We start from the raw sequence: 25,486 nt of genomic DNA, 5'->3' as shown, positions 1-25,486 counted from the left end.
CGGTCCAACATCGAATGTGTACTAGGGAGATCTTGGGCTTATAAGGATGGTTTGAACTCCAACTATGTGAGACGCCTTTTATAGGACAAACCTGTGAGGCCATTTGGCCAAAAAGGATGATACCTAACCGAAATTGGACCCAAGACCATTACATTTGGTATCAAAGCCATCTTGGGGGTACTATCATGTGAGTGGATCCACTCTAGGGTACTATCGTGTGAGTAGATTCTATATAGAGGTGTAAGCCACTCTAACAAGTATGTTAGAGATCGGATGGGATAGCTTGTCATGGTCTCACATCGGATGTGTACTAGGGAGATCACTCTAATGAGGACATCAGAAATCGAACAGGAGAGCTTGTCCTCACAGTCCCACATCAGATATGTACTAGGAAGATCTTGAACTTATAAGGATGGTTTGGACTCCAACTATGTGAGACACATTTTATAGGACAAACTCGTGAGGCTTGTGGGCCAAAGCGGACAATACCTCAACGGAATTAGGCCCAAGACCGTTACACAAGACATTGAAGAGGGACTTCGAGAGACCACTCTAGTTAGCCAATAGATGGAAGCGATAGTGGCGCACAAAGAAAATCTTGAAATTGAGATTCTAAAAGTCGAGGACATGGGGTAGAAGGCAATGATAGAAGTGGTGGTTAAGGAATCCCAAAAGGAGAAAAGCAGTTTAGTATTAGAAGGGCTTCCCTGGTTCAAAGATGTGAAAGCTACCTAGATCAAAATGGTAAGGATTTATTAATAATTAAATATTGTGAGGATATTCCTAGTTTACGCAAAAGGCGGAACCGCGGAAGGGTTTTCATGTCTCTGACCCCACCTAGTGGGATTCATCTCTTGTGGCTTGGTTGTTGTGTTGCTATTGTTGTGAGATCCATAGCTGTTAGAATCTTACAGTTAGTGATTTGATTCATACGATTCGTATCAATTCCATGCCAAATCGTTTCGAATTTTACTAGGGAATCTGAAATCAACTGAAGCATTGCCAAATCTATCGATTCACCTTGTGAATCTAACCATTGATTCAAACTCTAGACTTAACATATCCTGACAGACCCAACTGGTTTAAAAATCTCAAAAGGAACATTTATTTTATTTTATTTTGTTATTTTTTTTATAGCTTTCATTATGTCAGTTTTGTGCTGAGAAAGTTGAGAAAATAGAACCTTAGGTCTTATGTTGCCTTCACAAGACCATTCTTCACTCTTGGAGGAGTTTAGTGTTCTGCTGTTAATAAGGGGCAGAACACTTGTTAGCTAAGGTGGTGACTCATGTTTTGTTGTGTTCTTACGATTCAAAAGAATGCTTTTTTTAGTAGTTTTTTCAGCTATTATCTTTTCTTAAGATAATTATTATTTTTATTTTTAATTTGAGAAAGAATATGAAAGAAATATGATTTTTTTAACTGTTGATAAACCCCAAAAGTTCATTTTTTTAAAATTATTTTTTCTTGATTCTTTCCCTTAAACAACATAAATTTCATTTTTTATTAACATTTCTTGACTTATTTCCCTTACTTTTCATTTGTTTAGGGAAGCAAGCACATGAAATACGATTTTTTTTATGGTAAAAAATGTAAGGGCAAACGACACTAAACTCCCCTAAGGTTTGACAAAAGGACATTGACCTCCCTTGAGGTTTCAAAAATTCCAGAGACCTCCCCTAAGGTTTAAATAATTCCAAGGACCCTTGAGGCTTGCCAAAAGGATAAAAACCTCCCCTAAAAAAACTTGTCTTTTTGCAAAATATAAGTTTTTGCAAAAAAGACAAGTTTTTTGAGGGGATATTTTTGTCTTTGTAGCAAACCTCAGGGGAGGTTTCTGACATTTTTGAAACCTCATAGGAGATCTATGACATTTTTGAAACCTCAGGGGAGGTCTTTGTATTTTTGGCAAACCTCAAGGAAGGTTAGTGTCTTTTGCTCAAAATTTAAATGTATTTTACTATTTTTTCTGTAGTTCATGCATCAATATATGCATGTCATTTAGAATTGATTTTGGAGATCTAGTATCCAATCTTACAATTCGGTTTGATACTCGATTCTCAGTTCCCAAAATTGGAATTTCGATTCGTGATTCGAATCTCGATTTGACAACTATGGTGAGAACCCTCTAATATAAAAGATCTTGATGATGACAAAGAGATAAAGACATATATTTTAAATGAGTTAGTGATTTCCAATTCGAGTATAAGAGAATATTACTTCTACCATGTCAACATGACATAGTGTTTTGACATCTTTTTTATCTTATCTTGAAAATTCTCCTACACGTTAATGTTAGTTCTTTGGTGAGTATACTTTATGGCCTTATAGGCGTACTCCTTGCCATTTTAAAAGGTTTTTATTTTGCTTGTAAAAAAATAGAAATTGATGCAATATTTGTCAATGCAATGCAAATTTAAAAGAGACAGAAAGGAGAGACCAAAGGTCTACAATTTTAATAATAGTGTGTGTATATATAGTGTCTCATTCGTCCTTTTTCAAGCACATTAAGCGGGCTCAGAAGCCTTTGTTGGTGGTGGTGGTGGTACTGTTGATTGATGTTCTTGGAAAGCTCCATCTATTTATCTAATTATTGACTCCTAGAGGTCTCCTTCCCCCGCCAATGATTTGCTAGGCTTGTTGATTCTGTACCCTCCCTTTGTTTCAGTACTCGCTTTGCTACCAATAGCATACAAGGGGCTCTAGCCTCTAGCTTAGAATAAAATGAAGTCTCAATGCAGAAGTAGTTAATTCAAGTGATGAAGCACAGGTTCAAACCAGACTCTCAAGTTCTTCAATCAGTAACATGCACACAAACACACTAAGATGGGCAGAAAGGGTAGACCTTCGGTCTCTCCCTTTTGTCTCTTTTAAATTTTCTTCAAACACCAAACACCTTTCAATGTCCTCTTTAAGTGTTCTCAACAAACCCTTGGGGGGTGGGGGTAGTTAAAGAAATCTATTTTTAAGTAAAGGGAAATTTATTGAAAAGGCATCAAGGGGATGCCAGCCTGTGGAACAGCAAGTCAAGCACCCTGAAGGGTGTCACAAAAATCAAAGATTACGTTATAGTCATTAACAGCAGTCCCACTATGGCAGCTATTGGCTGCAGCAAACCAGTGTTCTTTGTTGATTTGGAGTGTCGAGGTTGAGTTTTTAAACACACCTATTCTTCTATTAACTATCGAAAATTTCTCATTGACATTTTTACCTACTTAAAATTACTTGCAAGTGCTAAAACTCAATAATGTCCATTTATTTTTTTCAGGTATTTTTTGTGAAATTTTAATTTTAAATTTTAATATGCTTTCCTTATTTAATAGTAGCATTTATTACCATTTTTCTTATTGATTTGGTTACCATTGTATTCAAACTTTCTATACCAATTAGAAATCGGATTTATTTAATTTGATAGTATTATCTCTATGTATTTTTTTGATAAACAAAGAATTGTATTAAAGGAATAAAGGAGTACAAACAAAGAAAAACCAGGGAGATCAGGATATCCTCCTATGACCAAAGGAGAAGAGATAAACAAAAGAAAGTAAAGACAAGAAAAAAAAAGAAAAGTTGGCCAACAAATCCTTCTGCAAGAAAAATGACAAAAGAAACCATTTGCCAAGCACCATGGGGACACAAGTGAGACCACTATGCTTGAAAGCATGTTGCCAGAAGTGGCAATATTTTTATAGATTCTAGCATTATTTTCAGACCAAATGCACCAAATAATTGCCAGTACAATATCACCACAAAACTTACCTCTCTTTCCTCTTACCAAAACCCTTAATGCATTATAGTACAAAAGCTCTCCAAAATGGTAGAACACACCGAATTTTCACAAAAATCCCAACAAAGTTATTCCAAAGAACCTAAGAGAGGGGACTATGTAAAAACAAGTGAGAGCAGTTTTCACCAAAAAAGCCAATTTTTTACTAGGTTTGCTGATGGTGTTAGGCCTGTTGCTAGTAGGTTTGATAGGTTTTTGTCCACCATACTGTGGGAGGAATGGAGGATGCATTCCCCATTTAAAACCAAGAGGTGTGTTCTCAAGTAGTCTCATATAGTTGTCCTTTAGTTCTTGAGTCTTAACCCTTTTAAGCGGTGGCCAACTCTATGTAGGTTTGAGGTTAACACACAATGACTTATGGAGGTTGGCAAAGAATGGTGGGGAGAGTGCAATGTGGAAGGTTGGGAGGGGTTTTGTTTTATGAGAAGGTTGAAATTTTTGAAGGGAAAAGTTAAAACCTCCAACGTGGAACATTTTTGGTGGAGGTTAAGGAAAAGAGGCATTTTTTAGGAACTAGCTGTGTTACAAAAGGGGTCTCTCTCCTAGAAGAAGGTGTTGGTAGAAGGATTTAGTTGACTAATGAGTTTGAACTTCTTCTGAGTGAAGATAGGAGTTGAAGGCAGAAGTCTAGGATAAATTGGGTTAAGGATGGGGATCATTCCGCAGAATGTTTCATAGGGTGATGAATGGCGAGAGAAAAAAGAATTTTATAAAAGAACTAGGAGGTGATATGGGTTTGGCCATTAGGAATCTTGACCGCATTGTGGGTGGTTACAAACGTCTATATGGACTTATTTTAAAGGAAAATTAGGGGAAGAGCTATGATGGAGGAGTAATTGGTGCCCATTTCAATTGACAAAGTAGAGTGGCTTGAGAGGCCTTTTGAGGATGATATGACTAGGGTTCTGTGTTTGAGATGGATAGAGATATAGCTCCAGAGCCAAATTGCAAATTCATATAGGACTAAATTAAGTGATAGTTCGAATCGGATAAGCTATGGCAGTTGGCAAATAATTTGTCACTCCTAGGAATAATTTTTTCCCAATTTGGTAGATAAATTATTTTGTAACATAATAATTGAAGTTGTGTTCGAATTTATAATTGGCTAAATTGTAAAACATTTACTAAATAAAAAACAAAACTATTCTTAAAACTAAAATCCTAAATGTGAAAAATCCATCTAAGTTTAAGTAGAAAACGTAACTATTCGTAAATTGTAATATTCAAAAATTGACAAAAACTCAATATTCAAAATGCAGTTTTCCATATAAATTTAAATATAAAAAGCATAGATATTTTAAAAACTATTTTTTAAACAAATTGACCAATGGGTGTTCCTTAATAACTTTAAACATGAAAGTCTCTCTAATCAATTGTGGTGTTTCATTTTGTTGCATCATAGTGTCCACCATAAATTTGACAAAGGGGATTGGTTCAGATAATCCGTGGCGGATTAGGCAGCAGGGGTAAGGCTGTTTACACTGAGTTTGTGATGACTCTCTACTTACCCTCGCAAAATGGGGAGCTTTGTGGCCTGGGGATGCCCTTTAAGGATTTTTGGATTGTCGGGATTTTTAGAGGATGAACTTTTTAGAGTCTTTCATGAGTTCTTTGACAATGGGTGGTAGATAGGAGCCTCAACTCTGTGTTTATTACATTGGTGCTTAAAAAGGACTGTGCTGCTAGAGTTAAAAGACTTTAGACCTATTTGTTTGGTTACATGTGTTTATAAGATTTTAATTAAAGTCTTATCTAAGTGAGTAGCATCAGTCTTGGTGGATATTATCTCCTATAATTGGAGTGCTTTTATGGGTGATAGGTTTTAGATGCTGTGTTGGTATCAAATGAGGTGCTTGAGGACATTGTTAGTTAGAAGAAGGAAGAGGGGCTTCTTGTTGAATTGGATTTTGAAAAAGTCTATGATTGGATTGATTGGGGTTTATTGGATTAAATTATGGATAGGAAAGGTTTTGGAGGAAGATGGAGGAAGTGGATTCATGGGCGTTTCTCCTTTGTGGTTTTCTCTATCTTAGTGAATGAGGAGGCTAAGTCTTGGCTATCCCCCTTCCTTTCTACTTGTGGTTGATGCTCTTAGTGGGATGATTGATGGAGGGGTTGAAAGAGGCTTGGCCAGAGGGATTAAGGTGAGTCATAAGGGTCTCATTTTTCACCGTCATTTTGATGATGATTCAATGCCCTTTCTTTCGGAGGACAGGACCTGACCATTTTATAGGTTTTTGAGGAGGTGTTGGGGCTAATGTCAATTTTTCTAAGAGTGGTATTGTGGTTATAGCCTTATAGACGTTGATATGAGTCTTTGCTTTGTTAGCAGGCTGCGGTGTTCTAAGTTGGTCCATTAGATACACAGGTGTCCCTTTAGTGGCGATTCTCATCCATTGTCTCTTTTATATCCCCTTATATTATTGATCCCTTTTTAGAATCCCAGTGAGAGTTTCTTGAAGTTTAAAGAAATTAATGAGGGATTTTTTTTGCTGGGATGCTCGTTAACAGGATAGAGATCATTTAGTTGGGTTGGACATTGTGAATAGGTCTAAAAGGGCCCAGGTTTGGGACTAAGTAATTTGGTGTTTAAAAATAATCTTTTGTGGGAATTTGTTATGGCGGTTTCCTTTAGAATCTCAAAAGGGCCCATTTGTTTAAGGTTTTGGACACAGTTTTCTGAATACGCAGGATACTCATTTTCAGAAATGTACCTGGAAAAAGAAAAAAAAACATGTTTTCACAATTTTAAGGCGTTTCCTGTTTTTTGGATAAATTCTCTGAATACAATATAAATTATAAACATATGGGGTATGGGTTATGACCCACTTTTCCACAACAACAACAACAACAACAACAACAACAACAACAATAATAATAATAATTTTTTAACATATTGCCATTTGGATCAAGCTTAACCAAACATAGTTCCTCTGTTTTCATTTCTAGAAACAATTTCAAAAATGGCCAACCAAATGCAGTTTTTGAGTACTAAAAAATACATGATACAATGGCCTGTTTTCATTTTTTAAAACATTAACACACAAACTCATTTTTGGATCCTTAACTAAACAAGCCCCAACACTCTTCTGCATGAGGTAGTTTGTAATAAATTTGGACTTTCACAAAATTAGTTGGATGCTAATGCAGCAGTTCATATTCTTAATGAGTCCTTGGAAATTTGTATGTGAGGTCTATCGTTTGTTATAAAGTTGGTAGTGGGGAAATAATCTGCTTTTGGAATGATCATTGGATTGGGGATGTATCTTTGGCTTCCTTTGTTTCTTTGGTTATCTTATCTACTCTTTCATGGGTCACCTATTTCTGTCTTCTGAGGGATTTACATTTTCAGAGGAACCACGATGAGAGAGAGACTAATGCACTTGCATCTTTGACTATTGTGCTTGATTCTTTTGATGTCCATTTGGGGAGTGGTAAAATTGTTTGGAATTTGGATTCTTCTGCAGATTTCTTATGCAAATTTTTATTTTCTCATTTTACCCATGACCATATTGTTACTCCTTTTGCCCTTTGTTTCCTTAATTTGAAAGGCTCAAATTCCTTAAATGATCAAGGCTTTTTCTTGGACTTTGATCCTTCAAAAAATTAATACAAATCATTTGTTTCAGAAAGCGAAGACCAACAAGGTCCTGTCTTCCAATCTAACAAACGTTTTAAAGAAGAAGGGTTTCAAGTTTAATGGGGATAATCAGTATTCTTCATCTGATTCTACAACGTCTTAATAATGCAAATATATAATTTTCATTAAGGCAAAAATATATATGTTTGCAGTTGGTGTATTATTTTCCAATCTTATGATAGTTGTAAAAAGATACGAACAATATTTTGCTTAGTTTAAGCTGTCCTTAGCACTAACTTGCATTAATTTCATAAAAACGTGTGGATGAATACAATCAGAAGTGTTTTTTTTTTTTTTTAAATTTTTAATTATGTTTTATTTTATGTAGTGAGCCTTGATCCAGTGATAAGGCTGTTATATCTGGACCTACAGCCTCTTTAAATGTGCAGCAAGCTTGCATACCCATTCCGTCACGAGCTGAGCTTGTTCAGGGCATTATACTTGCCTGTGACCGCTTGTATCGTGCGTTTGGGATGGGTTTCCATCATGTATATACTAGTGTAAGTTTATTTTCTAGTAGTAGTTTCTCCTTATGCCAAATAAGGCAGTATGACTCCTCAGTCACTTTGATGTTTCCTAGTGCCAGAGTGAGAATTGCATAGAAAGCTCTTTAGGGGAGGGTGAGTGTTCATCAACTTGTAAAACTCACTAGATATTAACGTGTTTAGCTTACTTGCCTCCCTCGCTAGACACACAATGTTAACGAAGGTGTTAATGAATTGCGTTGCTTCAATGTTTACTGCTTACTTGCCATTGCTTTCATAATTGCTTATTGCCTCCGCTGATATTTGATTGAATGATAATGAAAGTGTTTCATGGATGAATTGAGGTAAGCGATAGGCTGACTAGTTAAGCAAGAGTGCTTTAGCTAGCGCCACACGACCCTTTCACAAAAGTGTGAAATAGTCGGTCCGTGACACGTGTATTAGAGCTCAGTTAGTTGCTTCGTGAATTCACTTCCCCTTCGTTGTGGGATTGGGAAAGCTTTGGTAAATGACCATGACACCAACTAATGCTTAGAGAATCAGTGTGCTGGAAGCATAGACTAAGACAACAGCCAACAATAACAGCCAACAATGTGGCTACAGAGATGACCCAACTGAGGGGACTTGTTGATGAAATGATGAAATCACAAAAGCATCAAGCAAGTTTGATAGGTGAAATATCAGAGGACTTTAAACATATTGTGGAAACTTTGCAATCTCGGATAGCTGATCTGGATGCAAAGATGAATCTGATGGTTCTTGCTATGGGACACTCTTAACACTTAGGGGTTTAGCAAGACTAAGGTACCAGAACTCAGGACGTATGGGGGTGCCCGTGATGCCAAGGAGTTGGAGAAATTCTTGTTTGATATGGAGAAGTACTTTCGCGCTATGAGGACGGACTCAGAACAGGTGAAAGTGGATTATGCGACCATGTACTTGGTTGGTGACGCCAAACTATGGTGGCGTACTAAGTTCAATGAAATTGAAAATGGACGTTGTGTAGTGAATTGTTGGGTAGACTTGAAGAGAGAGCTCAAGGCCCAATTCTTTCTTGAGAATGTTGAGTATAATGCTAGGAAAAAGCTAAGAGACCTCAACATACTGAGTCAAGCAGGGAATATGTGAAACAATTTTCTGCTTTGATGTTGGATATCAGGGACATGTTGAAGAAGGAAAAGCTGTTCTATTTTCTTGAGGGGTTAAAACCGTGGGCAAGAACATACTACCGTTTCGTCCAAAGAGTTTGGCGTAGGGGGAACTAGCGGAAAGTCCTTCAAGAAGGGCAAACCCAAAAGTAGGGGAGCTGAATATAAGGCCTCAACTTTGAAAGAAGCTTCATTGTCTCGAGGGTTCAACACACCCACTGGGAAGAGTAAAATTTTGTGTTATGTGTGTCGAGGCCCTAACAGAGCAACACTTAATGCCTTACAAACTTCCATTGCAGAGCAAGTAGCGGAAAGTGATGGGGAAGAGGAGCATACCCCGAGGATGGGTGCAATGCAGTTGGTGAATGCATTGGAAGAGCAAGCGAAAGCACCGAAAGTTGCACAAGCAAAAGGACTGATGTTTGTGGACTTGAGGATCAATGGGAAGAGTACCTGCGCTATGGTGGATACCGAAACTACTCATAATTTTGTTTCATAGGCAGAAGCAAGGAGACTCAACTTATTCTTGGAGAAGGATGCAGGACGCATGAAAGTAGTTAATTTTGTAGCCCAGCCTACTCTGGGAGTAGCCAAGCAAGTGATTGTGAAGCTTGGGTAGTGGGCAAGTCATGTGAATTTCACAACGGTGCCATTGGATGACTTTCAAGTCATTTTGGGAATGGAATTCCTGAGGGGGACGAAGGCAGTGCTAATGCCATCTACTGGTTCCCTATGTCTGATGGGAGATCACCCTTGCATGATGCAAGTCATTGTGACGAAAGGAGACGATGGGAAGTTCCTTTCAGCCATGCAACTCAAGAAGGGGTTGAGAAAGGGAGTAGACATATCTAGCCACGGTGGTGGTAGATGAAGAAGTAGGCCAAGAGCTAGTGCCTACGACCATCCAAGCTGTGTTGGATGGGTATAAGGAGGTGATGTCGGACAAAATGCCTCATAACTTGCCTCCATGACAGGGTGTGGAGTATGAGATCAAGTTGTTGCTAGGAGTGAAACCACCTATTAAGGGGCCATATCGGATGGTGCCCCCAGAGCTAGCAGAGCTGAGGAAACAATTTGATGAGTTATTAGAAGCAGGATATGTTCGCCCTTTCAAAGCACTGTTCGGAGCATCAGTGTTGTTTCAGAGGAAACATGATGGGAGCATGTGGATGTGTGTAGACTACCGCACGCTTAACAAGGTGGCAATGCGCAACAAGTATCCTATTTTGTTGATTGCTGATTTGTTGGATCAGTTGAGTCATGCCAAGTACTTCACTAAACTTGAATTGAGGTCAGACTGCTATCAAGTGAGAATTGCTACTGGGGGTGAGTCGAAGACTACTTGTGTAACGCGGTATGGGGCGTATGAATTCTTGGTAATGCCATTCGGGTTGACGAATGCGCCTGTAACATTTTGTACCTTGATGAACCAGGTATTTCGTGAGTACCTCGACAAGTTTGTCATGGTGTACCTGGATGATATTGTTGTCTATAGTTCCACTCTGGAGGAACATGAAGAGCATCTACAGAAGGTGTTCGATAGGCAGAGGGGGGAACATTCTGTATGTGAAGAAAGAGAAGTGCTCTTTTGCTCAGTGGAGCATCAAATTCCTTGGTCATGCCACATGTGATTGAGCAAGGTCATATTAGGATGGATATGGAAAAGTTAGGGTGATTCAAGAATGGAAGATCCTAATGACAGTGAAGGAGCTGTGTTCCTTTCTTGGCCTTGCCAACTATTACAGGAAGTTTGTAGAGGGGTGTTCACGGAGAAAGGCTCCTATGACAGAATTACTGAAGAAGGGTCATGAGTGGAACTGGACTGAGAAGTGCCAAGGAGCCTTTGATGACTTAGAGGATGCCATGATGAGAGATCCGGTACTTGCTCTTTTGGATGTCATGAAACCCTTCGAGGTGCAAACAGATGCATCAAACTTCGCCCTTGGATGAGTCTTGTTATAGGAGGGACATCCTGTTGCGTAAGAGAGCCGTAAGCTTAGTGAAGCAGAGCGGAAGTACACAGCTCAAGAGAAGGACATGCTAGCAGTGATACATTGTCTCTGTGTGTGGAGGCATTACTTACTTAGGTCAAGGTTTGTGGTGAAAACAAATAACTCAGGTGTTAGCCATTTCTTCACACAACCGAAGTTGACACCCAAGTAGGGCCGATGGTAGGAATTCTTGGTAGAATTTGATTTTTCCTTTGAGCACAAGGTGGGGCGCTTGGACCAAGTTGCAGATGCACTAAGTAGGAAGGCTGAGCTGGCGGCCTTGCAGATGCTATAGCACATTTGACTGTGAGTACTTGTTACCATGATGTTGCGGGAGCGCATCAAAGAGAATTTAGCCAAAGATCTAGTTGCGCAAAACCTAATGAAGCAGACTGACGAGGGGAAAGCACGTCAGTTTTGGATGGAAGACGGATTGCCGATGACCAAATGGTAGCCGACTCTTTGTGCCATGAGTTGGTGATTTGAGGAAGACATTGTTGAGAGAGTGTCATGATACCATGTGGGCCAAACATCCAGGATGGCAGCGCACTTTGGCTTTACTGAAGCAGAGGTATTATGGGCTGCATATGTGTGATGATGTGGTTGATTATACTCGAACTTGTCTCACTTGCCAACAAGACAAGGTGGAGTGGAGGACAATTGCAAGGTTGCTGGAGCCCTAACCAGTACCCATCAAAACCGTGAGAAAATGTCTTATTCGATTTCATCACCAACCTGCCCAGAGTGGGAGATGCAGGGTCTATACTTGTGGATATAAACAGGTTTTCGAAATGTGGTAACGTTTATACCCGCACCAAAGAACTGTTCGGTAGAGGAGACGACACAATTATTCTTTAAGAATATTGTGAAATATTAGGGTGTTCCCCAAGACATTGTTAGTGATCGAGACTCGAGATTCATCGGCAACTTCTGGACAGAAGTTTTCAGAATCCTCAGTTCACAACTTGAAATCTCTTTGAGTTACCATCCACAGACAGACAGAGAGATTCAATGTGCTACAAGAAGAGTACTTGTGCCATTTTGTCAACGCCATCTAGAAGAATTGGTTGCAACTGCTTGATGTGACTCAGTTATGTTTCAATGCCCAAAGGAGCTCAACAACCAACAAGAGCCCGTTTGAGCTTGTTACAGGCCAACAACCACTGTTACCTCACACAATGGATGAGCTGTATAGAGGAAAGAGTCCTAGGCCGTACATCTTCACTAGAGAATGGAGACAGGATGCACAGATTGCCGGAGCCTACTTGGAGAATGCTTCTAAGCGGATGAAGAAGTGGGCATATTGGGGGAGAAAACCGCAACACTTCAACGTAGGTGACTTGGTGCTTGTTAAGCTCAATCCTGAGCAGATCAGGTCACTACGAGGACAAGATAGGAGACTACTTCGCAAAATGAAGGACTAGTCCCCATCTCGGCCAAAGTAGGGAAAGCCTCTTACATAATAAACCCTATGACTTGTTGGATGAAATTGCATCTTGTGTTTCGCCAGCTGCCTCAAGTCGTTCAACACCGACACTGAAGATCCGAGCAGAAGTCAACCAACCAGAGCAGAATTGAAGACAGTGCAACCTGACAGATGTGAAGTTGAAGATATCTTTGCAGATAGAGAGTTCATATCCTCAAGGAAGAAGTGGCGGGAGTTCTTAGTGAAGTGGAAAGGCCTGGGTGATGAAGAAATCAGCTGGATTTTTGCGAAAGATATGCAACCGTTCGTGGACAAAGTAGAAGTGTACCTAGCATCAAAGTCTATGAGGATGTCGACCGCATAAGTGGGGGAGTGTCATGAGCCGAGCTTGTTCAGGGCATTATGCTTGCCTGTGACCGCTTGTCTCGTGCGTTTGGGAGGGGTTGCCATCATGTAAATACTAGTGTAGGTTTATTTTCTAGTAGTAGCTTCTCCCTATGCCAAATAAGGTAGTATGAATTCTCGGTCACTTTGATGTTTCCTGGTGCTAGAGTGAGAATTGCATAGAAAGCTCTTTAGGGGAGGGTGAGTGTTCATCAACTTGTAAAACTCACTAGATATTGTCAATGTGTTTAGTCTACTTACCTCCCTCGCTAGACACACAATGTTAACAGAGGTGTTATTAATGAATTGCGTTGCTTCAATGTTTACTTCTTACTTGCCACTGCTTGCATAATTGCTTATTGCTTCTGTTGATATTTGATTGAATGATAATAAAAGAGTTCGTGGATGAATTGTGGTAAATGATAGGTTAGCTATAGTTAAGCAAGAGTGTTTTAGCTAGCGCCGCACGACCCTTTCACAAAGGTGTGAACTATTTGGCCTGTGACACCCTTCCCAGACCTCAATATGGTGTGGCAGTGTGCTAGATGTTACATTTTGATATTTTATTTTACATTTGTAATCTTCCAATCAATGTAATATATTACTTTATGAAAATAGAATATTTGATGTTTAGATTGTGTAGAGTTTAATTTCCATGAAGGGCTCTTATGTTGTTGTGCGTAGCACAGTATTAAAATATTGGATCTAAGAAGTTTACTTGCGAAAAAATTACTGATGGGAGGTTCATTTGGTGATATCATCATTATCACATGGAGTAGTTATTTTAGGGGGCCTTTTATTTGATTATTTTGTAACTTTTTGGATGAGGTATATAATTAAATAGTTTTGATAGGTCTGTATTTTTGGAGTAAGAAGTCAGTATCATCTTGGTTTGCATTGCTTGAAAGTTAGTTAAGAGGATACTAGAAAGCATAATCCCTATTGCGTAGAATTGTGTTTTTTGGATTAGTCTTGATCTATTCTAAACATACTCTACTATATTTGTGCAATTTTGTAGTGTTTTTTTAATTTTTAATTTAGTAAAGGGAATGCCACTAATATGGTCATTTGCTACTTTGTTGAGAATTAGTTAATCCTTTTTTGGAAGAGAATGGGACGAAGACCTTGAGACAATTACGGGCTGAGGAGGATGATGAGGAAAGGTTCCAAGCAGACCTTAAAAAAGCAGTGCGCCAAAGCCTGGGTAATTCTCTTCAAACATTCATGCAAATGGTTTTCATGTTATGTTGCTGTCAATCTATTTTTATTTTATTTTGCAGTTTTGCCAAATGATTTTTAGCTTGATACTTTTTTTGACAAGAAAGGGCCTATCGGTCCCATGGTTGTTGAAAGTGCGCCTCAGGCACCCCTAGGTAAAAAGGATCACCTTGCATCAGGGCTTGTGCCTGGGATGGCCCCAGGTGAGGTGACCTGCGGTGCATTTGTGCGAGTGCAAAAAAGATGCACCTAATGTATATTCAAGCTCCTCATAGAATCAGAAAGTTATATATTCATTTCCAGTAGAATCAGCAGCTTGTTTATGACCTGTTTAAATATTGAGAAAATTAATTTGTCCTAACATGATTTAAATTATAGTTCCATGAAAATTATTTCCAAAAAAAAAAAAAGAAAATTCTTGAAGTCTTGGTAAATTTTTGGATTTCATCAGGCTATCTTCTAATTTCATCCAAAACTTCTCTAAATACTTCAAAATCAAGCAAAGTAATTTTATTTCAGGCCAAGAAAACACAAAGTTAAAAATGGAGAAGGTAATTCCAGAGGAACACTGTATTGATCACTTGCATAGACTTAATTGATTGTGTCTTGCTAGAGCTTAGAGTAGTAGAGTTCACATGTACTTCTTTTTTTTTTTTTTTTTTTTTCCTGAATATATATATATGTATATAAAATATATATTTATATAATCTATATTCTATATAGAAAATTTACTTTGTAAGCACTTGTTCGTATTTTTATAAATACGAATCCTCATTTTCCAGTGTGCACATGGGCATTGCGCCTATGCCCAAGGGACCTTTGCACTTTACTGTGTCTGCACCTTTAACAAGTATGGTCCTCTTTTATTTGAGCAAGCTTCATGGGAGAGGATGTTGACTGTAGAAAACCTGCAGAAATGGGGGATTGTGGTGGAAATAGCTATTCTCTTTGCAAAAGGTTGAGTTAGTGCATCATATTCTCATTAGCTGCTGCCGGACCAGAGATCTATGCAGAACTGCTGTGTATGTTAAGAATTATGTGGGTTACATCAGGTTCTGTCTTCAAAATATTGTGGGCATCTGGCATTAAGATAGGAAGAGATTGAAAGAGGGTTGTAGAGTTGATCCTCCTTCCTCGTACCATCCTTTGGGTGTGGTATTAAGAGAAAGAAATTGTTGAGCTTTTAAGGATCCAGAAACTTCTATAAATACCATCCAATCATGAGTTAATCTAGGGGAGAGTAGTGGGAGAAACTAGGGGAGGTAAAGGTATGCTGTATCAAAAAGCTTCTTGAGGATATGATAATTAAATTGGTGAGTACTTTAGGGAAAGAGTTGAAAGTGGTAGTTTCCCCTAACTTACAAGTGAAGAAAAGAGGGTGCAAAAAGAATTGAATTAATTAGTTTTGTGAGTTATGGAGGAGGTTGGGGAAGAGATAGGGGTTGGGGGGAGTGGTTACATTATGAGGATCCCTAGTTGGAATATAAAGGATTTCGAGGATGCTAGGAATAGGGGACTTATAAGGGAAATTTGGATAGGAGTTTTTGTAGATATTGTTTTTTCTTCAAGGACCCCAAACTTTATGTGATAGATGGGGGAGTGGTTTGAAATTGTTTTATTTTATTTTTATTGGGGTGGGGGAGGAGGGAGGAATTAGGGGTGTACAAAATTTACCGAAAAATCGAAAATCGGACTGAAACCGAACCAAAACACATTTCGGTTCAGTTTGCGGTTTCGGTTTTGGTTTTGAGATATAAAAAATTTTGGTTTTGGTTTCGGTTTCAGTTTTGGACCAAAACCGAACTGAAAAAACCGAAGACCGAATTAATAAAAAATAATTGTATAATTTTATATTATAGATGCTGCCTGTTGGTGTTGGATCGCTAGTCGTCGGCGAGAAACCACCTTCGAATCCACCTCTGATCGGTCTGGATGGCGGAGATTTCTGGGACGAAGTCCATGGCTCCATGTGGCGCTCGCGCTCCTCTTCTTGGAGCTTGAGAGAGATGCCTCGGACAGAACCCTTCTGGATCCGTTTCATGAGGTGGGTGGAGAAGCCGGCGATCTTGTTTCGGAGGCGCTTGGAGGGGATAATGGCCACTTCTTGGATGATCTTCTTGTTGGTGAAACGGATCCAGAACTTGGTGTGGAAATCTAGGGTCATGCGACTATGCGAGAGTAGTACTTCTCGATCACCTGCCAAGAAGATTTCTTCACCGTCTTGGTGTGCAGTGCACATGCCCCATCTCTGTTTGTGTGCGTGTGTGTGTTTGCGAGAGAGAGAGAGAGAGGCCACCGGCGAACTGCAAAGAGGGAAGTGGTTCCTAGGCGCATGCAGGAACCACATGCTAGCCATCCCACATCGGTTGGAAATGGGAAGTGAACTAGTATCCCCACCTTATATATTTTATATGGATCCTCCTTTCAACATGGCTCATGGTTTGGGCTTTGCAATTAAAGTCTTGGCCCAGGAGTTATATAATGCCATAATGGGCTGTGGCTGTTGATGCAGCCCAGGCCCAAGTATTAGTATTGTTTTGATAGTTCAAAATTCGGTAAAACCGAAAATAACCGAACCGAACCGAACCGCAAAGTTCACGGTTTGGTTTGTTCATAAACCGACGGTATACGGTTTGGTTTCGGTTCAGTCATTTTGAAAACTGAGGAGTTCGGTTCGGTTGGCGGTTTTGGCAAAAACCAAACCGAACCGAACCGTGTACACCCCTAGGAGGAATAGGTGTAAGGAGTGGGAGGCTCTTCCCTCTCAAGGGCGGCTGGAGAACCCTTACCTTGTTGGATACTCGTTCAGCTGTTAAAGTTGATGGTTTTGCTAGTTTTCCCCCACCCCACCTTCTTTGTCTTCATCTTCTTCTTCTTCTTCTTCTGGTTCTTGTTGGAAGTGAAAGGTAGGGTTCATTGGTGGTTTTTATCGGTTTATGGTCCTACCGGGCTTGCTCTTAGGTCTTATTTCTGGATGAGTTATTTGTTGGCATAGCTTTTGCTGTTCCAGGTGTGCTGTAGGGGGAGAGTTTCATGTGGTGAGATTTCCTAGAGAAAAAGGTAGAGGTAGGATTATTTTGACTGTGAAGCATTTTGATTGGTTTATTGGGGATTGTGGGTTGAAAGATCTTCCATTGGGTAATGCTTTATTTTCCTAGTCAGAGGGAGGGATGGGGAGGGTGGGTGTTGGGGGAGCAGTAGCTAGTCGTTTAGATAAGTGTCTCTTTTCCTATTGAATGGGAGGATGAGTTTCCTAACCTCTCTCAAGGGGTCTTGACTAGGCCAGTGTTGGATTATTTCCCTATTTTGCTAGAAGCTAGCAAGGCCAACTTGTTCAGATTTGACAATATGTGGCTAGGTCATAAAGTCCTTTTCGTTGCTCAGGAATGTTTAGTGAGAATCTTAAGAAGGGTTGGGAAGGCTTTATGAAACTCTGTCTAAAAAAGGAGCTGAAAAATTGAAACATTGAAGCTTTTGGGGATACTAGGTTAAGAAAAAATAGGTTTTTGGATGACCTTGATTTGTTGGGTTGGAAAGACGAAGATGGTCTTTTGGAGTGTGATAGGACTAAGAGGGTGTAGCTGAAAAATGAGTTAAGGAGGTCATCTCTAAGGAAATGAGGAGTTTGGAGCAAAATAAGAAATTTAAATGGGTTAGTGAGACTGTAATTCAATATTTTTTTTTAGGTTGGCTAATGGCAAGAGGAGAAAGAATATGATTACAGGATTGGAGTTTTGTGTGGTTGGAGGTGAGGTAGGGGTTGAGGGTGAGGATGCTACTGAAATATTTTTGGGAAGTGAGGCGGTTACAGATTTTTTTTGCTAATTTGTTTACTGAGGAGGATGTTTGTAGGCCTAAATGTGAGAGGTTGGAGTGGGGTCCTGTTTCTAGATATTAGGTTCAGTGGATGGAACGGCTGTTTGAGGTAAGTGAGGTCAATACAGTTGTGTTTAGGATGGAGAGGGTCTGAGAGACGAGGCTCTGTGTCTGAATGGGTTTAGAATGGCTTTCTTTTAGGATAGCTGGGATGTGGTTAAGGAGGATTTAATGAAGATTTTTCAATTACATCTATTTTAATAGTATTTTGGGCAAGAATATATATATATCTATATATATATATATATATATATTGATAGCAAAAGAAAATTTTATTCGTAGGAAGAGAATTTGCACAAGGGAGAATGAGACATTTCCCCAAAAAAACTGGAATTAACCATTAAAACCAGTGAATTTTTTTTAAAAAAAAAAAATCCCAAAAAATAATAAATCAGCAATCCAAAATGTTCCTCCAATCTCTATGTAACTTGTGGAAGCTAATTCCTCTGAAAAAACCCAAACTAGCACACCACAGTGAGGCCAAATGCTGGAAACCCGCACCCTGTTCAATTTCTTCCCATTGAATATCCTTGCATTATGCTCCAACCATAACTCCCATAAAACTGGGAATATTCCAAACTTCCATAGGGCCTTGCCCTTTCTCCTACCAAAGCCTTTGAAAGAAATAGCTAACAGTCCACCAACCGAAGAAGGGCAAACCCACTCTCTCCATAAATACCAAAAAAAACCTTATTCCAAATCCTCCAAGAATATTCAAAGTGTAAAAGAAGATGAGAATACTGTCTCTGAATTTTTGTAACAGAGTACACATACATCGGGAGAGAGACTTCAAAGGTCTCCAAATTTGCAGCAAGTTATGAGTATTAATTTTATTGGGCACAACCAACCAAGTGAACGCCTTAATTTTTGGAGGAGCCTTAGTGTTCTAGATGAAATGAGTGAGTGGGAAAGCAGAATTGGTGTGAGTCAAGAATTCAAAAAAAGATTTACAAGAAAACACACCTGACTGATCCAAAGACGAGGATCGAATATCCCTTCCTGATGAAAGATTACTCCCATTCAATAAAGATAACAAAGAAGACAGCTCTACCATCTCCTATCATTAGGAGGTCTTCTAAAATGGAGATTCTAGGAAGCCAATGGGCTACTCAAATCCCCAACAAAGAAAGATATAGCTCTATTTTGCTCGGAGCTTAACCGAACAAGGGAATGAATTGGATAAGGATGCATTACCCAGCCAAGGGTCTTTCCGAAAATAGATGTGAGAGCCCCTCCCCACTTCAAGTTTAATGTGAGGGATGAAAGAAGGATAAAGAGATATGGACCTCCACTGGTTATCCAAAGAACATCTTAAACTAGCATTGGTATCCCACCCTTTCTCATCCAACCCTAACGCACTTCTTATTACCCTATGCCAAAGGGATAATTCTTGGGAAATGCCCTAGCCATTTAGTTTAGCTAAAAGAGTGGTATTTCTAGACACTAACTTCTCTAGACCCAACCCTCCCTCCTTTTTTTACCTTCAAACCTCACCCCAGCTAACTAAGTGGTCCTTGTGACCCCCTCACCAGACCACATAAAGTCTCTCATGATTCTCTCGAGCTTGCTAGCATCCCTATTGGAATCCTAAATACAGACTTGAAATATAACATAATGCTAGAAAGACAAGCCTGGATCAAGGTTATACTAACCCCTAAAGAGAAGAGTGCCCCCTTCCAAGCATCTAACCTCTCAATCACCCTTTCCACTACCCGATTCCAAAAATCCACTGCTCTAAGGTACCCTCCAAGGGGATATTTTGGGAAAGAATAGTAACTTTACTTTCATCACTTTGGTCCCTAAGAAAAATAGGTCTATTAAAGTTGCAGATTTTTGGCCTATTAGTCTAGTGACTAGTGTGCGTAAGATCATTCGTAGTTGCAAAGGTTCTTGTGCATAGGCTGAGTTTTGTGATAGGAGACACTATTTTTGAGGTGCAAAGTGCTTTTGTGGGGAATAGGCAGATTGTGGATGCTATTTTAATTTAGTAGCAAATGAGGTTTTTGAGGATGTTTGTCGAAGGAAAGAGAAGGGCTTTGTGTTCAAAGCAGGCTTAAAAAATGCTAATGAGTAATAAGTTGGAATTTTCTTGATAAAATATTTTTAGGGTTTTGGTGAAAGATGGTCAGCTGGCTTTGGGGTTTTTTTTTTTTGGGAGGGGGGGGGGTTTGGTTCTCCTTTTTTGTTTGTTCTTGCAGTAAATGTTTAGAGCAGATTGGTTTGTGGGGCCGTAGATAGAGCATTTGTGACAGGGACTGGAGTGGGGAACGAGGGGCTAGTGCCGTCTCATCTTCAGTTTATGGATGATATTAGTTTTTCCTAAAAGATCATAGAGAGGTCATTCGTAAACATGATTACTATTTTGCAACTGTTGAAAGGGTTTCGGGTTTAAAAATACATCTGGAATTTGTGGTGTAGCTTTCCTTAATTTGAGTGGATCTAGATATTTGGAATTGCCTCTTTAGTTGTGTTAAATTGACTTATTTAGGAGTGTTGGGGTGGTAATCCCTTAGGTTGCTTTGGTTTTGGAATCCTGTGGTGGAGCCAGTGTCAAAGCAGGATGCTGGAATTGTGTGTATTTTTTCAAGGTGGCATATCACCCTCATTTAGACTTGTTTTTAGTATTTCTGTCTTCTTATCTATTTTTAGGATTCCGGTGGGGCTTGCTAGAAATGCTGAGAGAGTCATGACTGGGTTGGGGGGGATAAAAAAGATCACTTGGTTAGTTGGAGATTGTTGGTGGGTCTAAAATTGGGGGGAAGGGTGGGGGGTGGATCTTGGTAAGTTGGTAAGAATATTTCTTTAATGGGTATTGGCTTTGGATTTTTCCCTCGGGAGCATTCTCCTTGGCACAAATTATTAAACGTGAACTTGGCTTGCATGGTAATTGGTTGGGATGCTAATTTGGGCCTGAAACGTTCTCTTGAGTCTTTGGAAGTATATTCGCAGATACGCCCTCTTTTTATTCCTTATTGTGGGTAATAGGTACCGCATTTAGTTTTGGGAACACATTTGGGTGGGTGCTTCTCACTTCGCACTTTTTCTCATTTGTATAGCCTGCCCCATAGTTGTTAAAATTGGTGCTTAATGGCCATGACGAATCCCTGGCTTCTGAGACTGTTACAAGGTAATATCTCAGAAGCGCTTTGATTCACAACCAGCTGTTATGGATTGTTTGGGGCCTTTATGAGCCATTATAGTGGCAAACTGGCTGAGAATGAAGCTCAGACATTCAATTTAAAATTGGTTTATTTTAGTTAGAAATTTTTTATTAAAAAAATCATGTGTGGGTTTACTTATTAATTTATTTTTACATTTAATATGCATTTTTTAAATAATGAGCATTCAAATAAATCTAAATTTTTTTTCTCATATTAAATTACATGTATTTGTATTCTAGGTTCTTCCTTTTTTTTTTTCTTTTTGTGTTTTTCTTGCACCTAATTTGGAGACAAAAATAATTTCTATTGCTACGTGTTTTTGTTCTTGTTTAACATAGGAACATTCTATATTTTATTTTTGGATAACAAAATCCCATCAAAGACTGAAAAGTACAAAAGATGCAACAATTATAATAACAGGCCTTTAGTTCTTCTACATGGGGTCAGCAGTATGAATCCTTTTTCGCCAATTCACGCAGTTGATCATATGCTTCTCCATCTGCTTTCTTTGAGTCAATAAAAAGCATATGCAAGTCGCTCTTCTTTTCTTTGAATTTCTCCATTAATCTTCTTAGTAGGTAAACCGATTTTATTGTTGATCTCCCAAGCATAAAAGAGTACAAAAGATGGCATTCTATGTTTTATATTTCTATATATTTATGATTTCTTAGTTTAAGCTTCACTTATATAATCAATAAACTAGTTAAAAGTAGCAAATGCATGCAAGGTCTTAAATTTCGATTTCAACTAAAATTTCAAAACTCCAAAAGTACGGAAATTTCGATGGAAATGTCGATTTCAATATTAATTTTGATTTCTATTTGAAAGAATGATGGAAATTAGTAGTAAAGCACGGATTCTTTTTATGAAACTTTAGAAATGATTCATAGGCATAATAATGTAAGCTTTAAGACTAATATATTACAAATTAAATATATCTATGTTGTGTATGAGGTAGAATAGTTGTAATATCATGTGTATTAAACATATTCGTAATACAAAATGTGGATTAAACATATTAGTTTAATATAAATGAAATTCATAAATCAATTAAATATTATTTATTTATACAAATAAAGATAATTTAGACATGAATGTTTTAATAAAATGTTTTTGTAAGTTTAAATTTTCATGTAATTTCAAAATCCCTTGTAATAATATTTTGTTTCAATAAAAAAAAATGTAAGATAAATTTAAGAGAGGAATTTCACTTTGCGTGTAAACCTCACATTTGAATTCTAAAGAAATTTTCTTTTATAGTAAAAATTTTGACAAGTTTTGCTAATTTTGAGATTTTGATTAATTTCGGATGATTCGTTGAAATTTAGTTGGAAATTATGCAAGATGGTAATCAACTGCCATTTCGATTTCAAGGGTGGAGGAAAGTGGAAATTTTGACAGAAATTTCGATAATTTCGTGGAAATTTAAGAGCATGAATGCATGCAGCTCCTTGCCAATGGCAACTAAAGCAACCAAGAAGACATCCAATACTTGTATTATATGCTATATTAAAATTGGTTATTATTTACTAAAAAACTTTAAAGTATTAGTATATAGGATTCTAGGATCAAAACATGTGAATCTATATGGTTTTAACAAGTTTGCTAATGCGAAAAATGAGTTCATGGACATGGTGTTTGTTACCCATCACGTCACATTTGTGATGGCCACAACAGTTGCACCTCAACAGCCTACTGTTATCTGGACTAATTACCATTATTTAAAACCAATGTTTTCAAAAGCAAAGGCGCAAGGCAAGGCATTTTAACTCTTAAGAGGTGAGGCATAAGCCTTAAGGAATGTGGGCATAAGTCTTTGGAGATTTTTATTTTTAGGCAAAAACATGTAAATGACTTGCGTATATTTCAAAATAAAGAAAAATTAAGAAAATCAGAAATATAATGTAAAAAAAAATCAATATAATTTGCAAACTTCTTGTTGGCCATTAAAAAAATGCTAACTTGGATTCATTACATAAAATATGACAAGAGATAAGCTGTAACATTATAGAGTTCAAATTATTTTGAAGATCTAAGATACAACTCAATTATTTTTGGAAAGGTTGAGGTTCAAGAGTTTTAGAAATCAACTCATATTATGACATTCCTTTTATATAAACATGGAGTTAAAATTTTCTAGCCAAATCTAACTTGAGCACACACCCAAAATGCATCAGCCTAAACTAAAAAGGTGCAAAAGGCATGCCTTTTTTACGAATGCATAAGCCTAACTGTTTGGTGCATTAGCCTTTTTGGGTTTTGTTACTCTATATTAAGCCTCAAGGCGTTTAGGCATGTGTTGCCTTGAGGCAGCCTCAAGGGAAGCCTCACTTGAACATCTTAAAATATAGTTTAAAACTATAACTTGTCATCATTGCATACTCAACTTGTTCCTTCTTTATTTCAAATGGAGATGAAAATGCTTGCCTTTTTTACAAATGTGTAAACCTAGGTGTGCATTAGCCTTTTTGGGCTTTGGTACTTTTGATTGAGCCTCAAGATGTTTTTGGCATGTGTTGCCCTAAGGCAGCATTAAGGTGAGCCTTTTAAACTTCCTTTTGAATGGGGATGAATTATCTTGGGATATTCCCTTTTATAGGTCTCTAAATGATAGGGAGGTTTTGGAGCTCACCCCCCTATTATGTTCACTGTAGGGTATTCTGGCAATTCTTTTTTGAGCATTTGACCCATAAAAGTGTCCTTCCCAATTCATTTTATTATTTGGAATGCCCAAGTTCCCTCTAAAATTAAGGATTTTATTTGGTTAGTTGTTCTTAATAGAGTTTACACTTTACAATCTGTTCCAAAGTAGGAGGCTTTTAAGGCTTCATATCCGAATGTGTGTCAACAGTATAGAATCTTACACCTGTTCGAATTTGTCTCTCACTTGCTCCTTGATTGGTCATTTTTATGGAGGGCGTGGAAGAACATATTTGGTTTCTTTTGAAGTGAGTTAGGTGTGTCTGGAATTTGTAAAAGATGGCTATCTCATTTTCAGGTTTTGGGAGTCGAGATTGTAGCGCCTCGAACCTGGTGGGGCCCGGAGTGCTATTATTTCATAAATAAACCCTATAATAATCTCTGATACCCAAACTGTAGTGTTGGCGACCCGAACTTGAAAGGGGGTCTCGGGTGTCCCTGTCCTTACACTCAATATAAAACATACAACGGAAGACAATTAACCTCAAACACTTTACCAGAGTTCTAAACCATTCCAGTTACTCATATGCGCCCCCATGTTTTATATATATATATATATATATATTACATCTCGAATTAAACAAACATAATAAACTAGTGTCTCGCTTGCACTTACAATAACTACAAAAAATCTAATCCCAGCCCCATGGCACGCTAGGCTCGATTCCCTGTAGGACCTGAACTATGAGATGGATATTGGGGTGAGACATTTCTCAGTAAGACGAATTAGATTATCATCAGTGTGTGGCCAACATGAGTTTTAGTGTGAACATAATACATTCTTATATTTAATTGTAAGTGAAATGGCATTTGAAAACTGTACTCACCTCTATATAATTGAAAATGCATACATTTTCCTTGATAACATATTTCGGCTCAATATAGCTCATTTTTCATAAATTACATATATGAATAGGGAACCTTCCTTATTGGGCCATCATATAACATCATGAATAACCCCCATGATCGGGTTGTGCGATTCGAAGACTGGACTTAACCATGACTGGCCTACCACCAAGCTAAGTCAACATATTCGTCTGTAAGTCCAATTTGCCTTACTTAGCAAATCATTTTTCATAAATTACATATATGAATAGAGAACTTTCCTTATTGGGCCATCATATAACATCATGAATAACTCCCATGATCGGGTTGTGCGATTCGAAGACTAGACTTAGCCATGACTAGCCTACCACCAGGCTAAGTTAACATATTCGTCTGTAAGTCCGATTTGCTTACCCAGCCTGGTCCGGACTCCAGGGGGTACACAACCCTTCTCTGGCTAAATCGACTATCCAATCACCAACACTCTCAGAATAGTGTGGCTGCACTGACATATCTTACTAGTTACGGTACCGAGCTTCCACAAGATCTAGTCCCGCAGGGTTCATAAACCATATATATAATTTACATAGTAAAAACAGTAACGTGATCTCATTTTCACAATTCGGTTTAAACCGTCATATTCATAAATCCGTATAAAACATGTCTTACCATAATTTGGTATAAAACTTTCATATCAGATCTCGGTATAAAATTGTTATATCATAACTCGGTATAAAACTGTCATATCATAACTTGGTATAAAACCGTCATATCATAACTCGGTATAAAATCATCATTTTATAACTCGGTATAAAACCATCATTTCATAAATCGGTATAAAACCG

The 25,486-nt window shown here is 38.3% G+C and overlaps 1 protein-coding gene across 1 annotated transcript in view; it reads left to right on the top strand.

Moving 5' to 3' along the window:
• The window catches only part of LOC131146434 (uncharacterized), a 49,395-nt gene that overhangs the window by 6,333 nt on the left and 17,576 nt on the right, over positions 1-25,486 (top strand). The window contains exon 8 of the mRNA XM_058096044.1: positions 13,952-14,065. Within this exon, the coding sequence (XP_057952027.1) occupies positions 13,952-14,065 (114 nt within the window). The remainder of the gene's footprint in view (positions 1-13,951; positions 14,066-25,486) is intronic.

Source organism: Malania oleifera, chromosome 13 (genome assembly GCF_029873635.1).
Source record: "Malania oleifera isolate guangnan ecotype guangnan chromosome 13, ASM2987363v1, whole genome shotgun sequence".
Classification (NCBI taxonomy): domain Eukaryota; kingdom Viridiplantae; phylum Streptophyta; class Magnoliopsida; order Santalales; family Ximeniaceae; genus Malania; species Malania oleifera.
The sequence above is the reverse complement of the archived record's forward strand: the minus strand, read 5'-3'. Positions and strand labels throughout refer to the sequence as shown.